Source organism: Mus pahari, chromosome 10 (genome assembly GCF_900095145.1).
Source record: "Mus pahari chromosome 10, PAHARI_EIJ_v1.1, whole genome shotgun sequence".
Classification (NCBI taxonomy): Eukaryota; Metazoa; Chordata; class Mammalia; order Rodentia; family Muridae; genus Mus; species Mus pahari.
Genome location: NC_034599.1, coordinates 1,031,038 through 1,039,330, shown reverse-complemented (window position 1 = coordinate 1,039,330; position 8,293 = coordinate 1,031,038). Strand labels below are relative to the sequence as shown.

Genomic DNA, 8,293 nt, shown 5'->3' with positions numbered 1-8,293 from the left:
ATGCCTTTAAAGGAGGTGTGAACTTTAATGACTCAAGGTTTTCTCTGAAGACACGTGGTTGCCCATGCTCTGGAGGTTCCTGGTGTTCTTACTGGCATCCCAGAGAATATCTCAGAAACCAAAAAGGAAATCAGCCAGGCTAGAGTACCCACGTCATCATGAGGACCTCTAGTGGCTACCCAGTAAGTCCCAGACTTACTGTGCGAAGTGCTCCACCCTGGCCAGGGATTTCAACCAACCTGCTAGGGGCCTGACCCACTGGGTGCCTATACGGAAAGGGCAGCTTCCGATCCGCTGGGGGCCTGTACGGAGATCATGGGCGATGTCTCTGCTATGTCGGCTGGATCTAGCCTCTTAGTCCTTGGGCAGAGCTGGCCAGGTTCTGTTCCATGAACTGGAGGCTACTCCCCACCAATAGGCCCTTCCATAGTATGCCGGTATCTGTGTGAGAGGTTTTTGCGAACCGGTAAATTGGAACGTGGAAGCCCGGCCTATAAGGCATGTGGGAATGGCACAGCTGACTTAGTTTAAAGTTTCTGTGCCCCAGGACAGCGGCAGGTCACATGATAGAAATGGCAGACAATTGCTCTCCTTCTCCCCTGGCCTTTGCATGAGCCCTGGTCAGGTCTTTTCTCAAGCAACTGCTTGGGTGCTAGAATGTGGGGTCGCCAAGAGTTCTGGCTCAGAGAGGGGAAGGGGAAGTTGCAAGCTGAGCCGCTGAGCTGCTGGAGCAGAGCTGATGGAGCTGAGCTGCGCCCTGGCTACAAGACAAGGTAGTGGGGATCTTACCGTGGATGCCATGTTCGGTACCTGCCACTGTGTCCACAGTGTGCCCCTCAGGCACACCAGGCGCTGGTGTGGCTGCTGGTTTTTTCCACTTGATCAATCATTCTGGCACCAATTTTATATTTGGGGTGGATAAACCAGGCAGCAGACCAGGCCAAGGTGTTCCACGTGGGAGAGGTTTATTATGCGGGAATGGGGGAGCGGTGAAGTGGATAGAAGGGTAGAGAAGAGAAGAGAGTGTACTTTCTAATTTATATAGCAAGTAACTTACATCATCATAGCCTCAAAGGCAGCATTTTCTCTTTTGTGCCAATACATTCTCACCTATTTTGGCAAATAAAAAAGGCACATGTACCAAAGGGAAAGTAAATAATGAGCAAGTGTATTAAAGTGAAACAGAATAATAAAAAGATTTAAAGCTTGTGCAAGGCTCTGAGACTGCAAGTGTGTGTCCTTCTTGCTGCTTGAAAAGATGCCATTGATTTCTAGAATTAATGGGCCTTTTCAATGACTAGCATGTCTTGACATTTAACCAGAATTGTCTTCTAGGTTTTTGTCTTATTTCACTAGCTGCATAATTTCTAAATATGAACAATCTGACAGTGAAATGCTGCCTTCGAAGTTCAATTTTTTGGTTAGTGTGAATCTTGCAGCATAATCTAAATGGATAAATATATAAATTTCATCAATATATATGTTTCTCTATGTCCTGTAAAAGCCATGTCATCAAGAAAATAGCAACATGGACACTTTGTCTTGTCATGAGACCTGACAGCCACATAGTGCTTAAACAAATAAGTCAGCAGCATGAAAAGAGTTGAGCTAAACAGCAGGTCGGTGTGAGGGAGCAGGGAGATGATCCAATGTGTGGCCCATGTTTATAATTTTGCATCATTCAGTTAATCAAAGAAGAGTTTTGGAATTACCTTCATATTCAAATAAAAAGAGAAAAATAGCTGTCAACTGCCATTCCTTGAAGCCTTCATAGTCAAATAATATATTTGTAGATATCAACAAATAAATAAAAGGAATCTTGCTTCTTGTTCTTGTTATCAACAGAACACAAGTTCAGGGACAAAAGAAGTTAAATATGAATTCTTACAGAAAGATAGCTCACAAGAATTAGAGAGATAGCTCAGTGGATAAAGTGTTTGAAAACATGAGATCCTGAGTTTAAATCCTTGGCACCACATAAAACCCAGGCAAGGCAACACTGTGACATGGCACCTGTGACCCAAGTGCCAAGAGTGATGGGTCCACCCACAGAGGTCCCTACCCAGCCAGTCTAGCAGAAATAGCAAACTGCAGATTCAATGAGATATCTTGGCTCAAAACATTAGATTAAGGGTGATTTTAAAAGATATTTAATAACCTCTGGCCTCCACAGTCTCATGCAAAGGTGAAAAATGAGTATACACACACACACACACACACACACACACACACACACACACACACACAGCCAGACACAGAACGAAGAAGGAAAGAAAAAAGAAAGAATGAAGGAGGGAGGGAGGAAGGAAGGAAGGAAGGAAGGAAGGAAGGAAGAAGGAAATGAAGGAAGGAAGGAAATGAAGGAAGGAAGGAAGGAAGGAAGGAAGGAAGGAAGGAAGGAAGGAAGGAAGGAAGGAAGAAGGAAGGAAGAAGGAAATGAAGGAAGGAAGGGACAGGGAGAAGACTGAGAGGCTAGGAGCACTTGGTGTTCTTGAGCGTTTTATTACCACCACCCACTTCTGGCTACTAAGAACTAAGTGGCAAAGCAGAAATCCGATGTCATCTTTTAGCCTTTGGAGCCTACCACATGCATATATGCACATACATCACCCAGTCACATAATCACAAAAATAGAAGAAATGAAAGAAATGAAAGAGCTTCCACATTCATTCAACAGGAAATAAGAAAGCCCTAGGTTGATATCATCCTGAGTGAGGTAACCCAATCACAATAGAACACACATGATATGCTCTCACTGATAAGTGGATATTAGCCCAGAAGTTTGGAATACCCAAGATACAATTCATAGACCACGTGAAGCTCAAGAGGAAGGAAGATCACAGTGTGGATACTTTAGTCCTTCTTAGAAGAGGGAACAAAATACCAACTGGAGGAAATGCAGAGACAAAGTTTGGAACAAAAACCAAAGGAAAGGCCATCCAGTGACTGTCCCACCTGGGGATCCATCCCATATAGTTACCAAACCCAGACACTACTGTGGATGCCAACAAATGCTTACTGACAGGAGCCTGATATAGCTGTCTCCTGACAGCTACAGAAGTTGATGCTCATAACCATCAATTGGACTGAACACAGGGTCCCCAATGGATGAGCTAGAGAAAGTACCCAAGGAGCTGAAGGGGTTTGCAGCCCCATAGAGGAACAACAATATGAACCTACCAGTACCCCCAGAGCTCCCAGGGACTAAACCACCAATTAAAGGGTACACATGGAGGGACCTATGTCTCTAGCCACATATGTAGCAGAAGATGGCTTGTGGGACATCAATGAGAGGAGAGGCCCTTGGTCTTATGAAGGCTCCATGCCCCAGTGTAGGGGAGTTCAAGGATAGGGAAGTAGGAGTGGGTGGGTTAGTGAGCAATGGGAAGGGGATAGGTTTTTGGAAGGAAAATGATGAAAAGGGATAAAATTTGCCATGTAAATAAAACATCTAATAAAAAAAAGAGAGAAAGGAAAGAAAGGAAGGAAGGAAGGAAGGAAGGAAGGAAGGAAGGAAGGAAGGAAGGAAGGAAGGAAGGAAGGAAGCCTTAGGTTCCAGATTGGTGGGAAAACGGTAATGTCAGGTGAGATATGAAAAGATAATTACAGATATGAACTACAAAGAAAAGACTGGTTATATATGGAGCAACACATATCCAGAATAAGCTTATTGTAATTAACATGCCCTCTTTCTTCTTTGGGGATTTTTTTCATTTAAATAGAAATGAAGTCTGACTGCCATGGTATGCATTTGGCAGGAAATCAGGCAATTTATATTTTAGATATGAGCTCATCATCAGGTCCATCTGTTGACTTTGTCTGCACATCATAATGTTTGGAGCTCTGAGATAGAGAAAACATAACCTCAAAGTGAAACTCCCTAAATCTGAAACTCCAAATAATTGCTCTCTTAACTTATAATCCTGGTGTGTTCACTTTCAATTTTCCCTTTGAATCCTGTCAGCTAGCCTAACTGCAATACCTACTGAGGGAGAAACCACAGACAGCAACTACAGGATAAGATTACACTGCTGTTAAACACTCTTCAGGAGACTATTTTGTTTATGTCAAGTTATAAAGTAAAAAAAATAAAAAAATAAAAAAAATGAGTGGCTGTGGTCCTATCCTAACCAATTTTTATCTAAGGGATGTTTTATACATTCAGTGAATCTTTTCCTCCTTATCTTTCAAGTTATAACTCAAAATTGAGGTCTCAGGAAGCAGGCAAGAAAAAATATGAGGCTGAAATCTCCTTCTACTTGTGAGATTTGGCAAAGAACAGGCAGAGACCACAGCCTTTCCCCAAGAAGTTCTGTCTTCACCTAACCAGCACTTAATCTGCCAAAATCTTATGATTTCTTGGGGCTACTGTAGTTGCACTTTACATTGAATTATTTCCTTATTTATGTATATGTCCCAGCATTCCTGTGAATGTCACAGGACAATTTGGAGTATGCCATTCTATCTTTCCACCATGGAAACTTGGAATTGAACTCAGTACACCAAGTTTTGTTGGCAACTGCCTTTACTTGTTGAGTCACTTCATCAGCTTGCCCAGAAATCATTTTATTTTGTTTGTGTGGAGTTTTAGTGACAAGATCTTGTGTAGCCCAGACTGGTCATAAACTCCTTCTTTATACAGCTGAAGCTGACCTTGAGTTCTTATGTCTGCCTCTCAACTGGTACTAATACAGGCATGTGACACATGCAATTCCTATTGTTCTTTGAAAAGTTTGGTCACATGTACTTGAATGTCTATCTCCTCTAAGAGTTGATAATTCACCTCATATCAAGTCTACACACTTCATCTGCCTGGGCAAGTGAAACATAATAAATAATGCTATCACTGTATACATCTGCCTAAATCATCAAATGAAACTCTGACAATAATACATCATATGGCATATGTATTCCATAGTACGGGTGTGTTGTTTGGCTTTGATTTTTTTTGTTGGGTTTTTTTTGTGCATCTTTTCTCTATAATTAAACCAAACATGTTGTTTGTATCCTGTTCAATCAAAAAATTGAAACCTTTGTTCAAAACAAATTCTTTCTAGAGTGTAAAATAACAAAAGGGGTCATGAAATTGAAATTGACTACAGGTAGTAATACAACGGAGTTTTGTTAATCTCATCAAAAGTTTGTCTAGAGCAAAGGAATATTCTCCAGTAGAAGGATTTTTGAAATTTTAAAGAAGGTATACTGTGACAAGTTCATCCAATAAGTAGCTTAAAAGAATCTGTTGCCTGAATAAAGAAAAAAAGGAGGGGGAAATGTTTCATAAATAATGACTCATTTTCAAGATTCAAAATGATCTGTGTTTTAAATATGAGAAATATTGATATGGATCCAGTCTCTACAAAAGTCTAAAGGAATGTCTCTACATATGTTAAAAGAGAATTTTTTATTAACTTTTTTTTCTCTCTAATAGGGTATTCAATACTTCAAGCTATAATGGAAAAAGCAGGACAGAATGGATGGCATGTCAGTGCGATATGTGTGGAAAATTTTAATGATGTCAGCTACAGGCAACTGCTAGAAGAGCTTGACAGAAGACAAGAGAAGAAATTTGTAATAGATTGTGAGATAGAAAGGCTTCAAAACATTTTAGAACAAGTAAGTTCTGGGCTTCATCTTATTACTAACGTGTGTGTTAGATAAAAATGTTGGCCTATTCCAGTTCTGTCTCCATATTGTCTTCCAGTTCAGAATATGAGAATTAGAAATTTTCCTTGATTCATCTCCAGAAAAAAAAAAAAAAAAGACAGGTCTTTACTGTAAAAGGTGTCATTTAGTCCTTAGGTGCAGTTGAAGATAGGAATACAGCTTTTCTATCCTATAAAGACATAAGCAATAGAAGAGCATTTGCTTAGTCAACAGGAATTCTGAGCCTTTATTAATGTAAATCTTGAAGATTACTGCCATGAAAATATTAAAGAATTTGAAAGGGCCTTTTTATTTTCTCAAGAGTTAGTTACATGAAAATTATCAACATAAACTAGCAAAGCAATGAAATAAATGATGATTAGATAGAACATTCTGTGATGTATTATGTTTCTACCAGATGTTTTAAGTAAATGCTATTTGTCACACATAAAGATGATTTTTCAACTTTCCTTTAGAAGGGAGACTCTTAGAATAAAGATTTCAATAAACAACTGTTGAGTAGCTTTGAAGAGGGTAGGAAAAGATAAAACTGGGCTTTTCCATTGTATTAAGTGGTAGGAAAACACTATGTAGTTATAAATTGCATTTGCTCCTCTGCCCTGAACACAATGATAAAGTCTTCCAACAAAATCAGAGTGCCTGGGTGCCATCTGGTGGTTCTTAGGAGGTTTGTTCATACTTATCCACAATAATTCAGAGTTAATCAGTTAGGTATACTTTAACTGCAGAATTACACAACTGGATTTAGAATAGAAAACCTATCAGTTTGTAGTTCACTTACAATACTCATCTTTTTTGTTTGTTTGGTTGGTTGGTTGTTTTTTGTTTGTTTGGTTGGTTGGTTGGTTGTTTTTCGAGACAGCATTTATCTGTGTAGCCCTGGCTGTCCTGGAACTCACTGTGTAGAGCAGGCTGGCCTCGAACTCAGAAATTTGCCTGCCTCTGCCTCCCAAGTGCTGGGATTAAAGGCATGCGCCACCACCACCCAGCTATAATACTCATCTTAGTATCCAAAATATATCTGAGATTCTACCATAACCCCTACAAGCTCTGGATTGAGTATCACTGTATATATTAAAATTTGTAAAAGTTTATTATAAAATTAATTTTGCATTTTTAAGATATGAAATAGCATTGTACTGTAAGAGCAATTAGTAAAGTATCTATCCTTTATTATCCTGTTATAAAAGAAAATAATAATACATCACTAAAAACAGAATCTCTGCTACTTTGGTAAACTATGAATACTAAGTCTACACAGATTACTCCATTTAGCAACCCAGGTAAATGAACCTCATAAGGAGCCTTGATGGAATTCCAAGGAAACCCCTTCTTTCACATGCAGAGCAGTGACTCCAACTCCAATTCTACTCTCTCCCTTCCACACTTGCTGCCCCAGTAGTGAGATTTTGCAGTTGTTTAACCTGAATAGTTTTTGTAAATCACTCAGGATGAGTCCCCTGCAGAGCAGCCAAATATCTGCCAAGATTGCCAAATTCCTGTCAGAGGCTGAATGTCACAAAGAACCTTCTGTTAGCTCCTGTACACTGAAGACCCAGACTTTGGAGATAAGTTGGTCCTCAAAGCACTTCAAAACATAAAGAGGAAAACGGTAAAGGAAGCCTCAGCTAGAGGATGCCTCTGTGCTTTATTCATTGTAATCTAGTTTGACATACATCTCTGAGACAGTCTACTCAGCATCCAAGCTTAGCCAGTCATAGCTCCTTCCACTGGAATAATGCCCGACTTGTGCTCAGGTAAACTGCTTTGTCTGTCACTGTTGTCTGGCCATGATGAAGTTGCAGAGCCCTTTGAATCTATTCTACTTCTTCACAGTGACTTCATTCTAGAATTTTAAGTGGAAGTCAACGAGTTTTAAGTTTGCTGTAGCTTTGTTTTGTAGATGAAACCAAATATGTGAAACAAATAGTTTTAAGCTATCATCAATTCCCATTCCAAATGAAACAACAGGCAAGTGATGTGTTTATGTGTCACTGACTATGCCACTAGGAATGTAACAAAACACTAAATTGAGTTTATTGCCACTTGCTTGAGCCAGCTCCAATCAAATAAAAGGCAGTATCTAAATTTAAAGAACAAGTTGATTCACACCTAAAACAAAACAAAACAAAGAAACCCCCAAAACCAGAAAAACATAAACAAATCAAACAAACAAAACCTTGAAACTACATGAGCCTGGACAGATGCTCAGAGTTAAGAACACAAACTGTCCTTGCACAAGACATAAAGTTAGAATTGATAAATTGTTTTCATGTCAAATTAGATGTTTATACCAAGAGCCTTTCATGTTATTTTCATGTTTGTTATTTTAACACCCTGCACACAATACTTATATCAGTGAAACACTGATCTGTAGGACTCCCACCCCATGTCCTTGTTTACCCTAGTGGTCAAAACAAATAAACAAAAACCATGAACTTTGATCTCAGCTAAAATTTAAACAACAAAAATTGGCTCCACTGGTACTAGGGAGACAGCTCAGTTGTTAAGAGAATTGACTGCTAAACTGGGCGTGGTGGCGCACGCCTTTAATCCCAGCACTCGGGAGGCAGAGGCAGGTGGATTTCTGAGTTTGAGGCCAGCCTGGTCTACAAAGTGAGTTCCA

General features: G+C 39.7%; 1 protein-coding gene across 10 annotated transcripts in view; it reads left to right on the top strand.

Moving 5' to 3' along the window:
- Gria4 (glutamate ionotropic receptor AMPA type subunit 4) overlaps nucleotides 1-8,293 on the top strand; it is a 379,870-nt gene that overhangs the window by 259,737 nt on the left and 111,840 nt on the right. For all 10 annotated transcript variants that reach the window (XM_021205901.2, XM_029543717.1, XM_029543716.1 and 7 more), the window contains exon 5: nucleotides 5,432-5,616. In XM_021205901.2, the coding sequence (XP_021061560.1) occupies nucleotides 5,432-5,616 (185 nt within the window). The remainder of the gene's footprint in view (nucleotides 1-5,431; nucleotides 5,617-8,293) is intronic.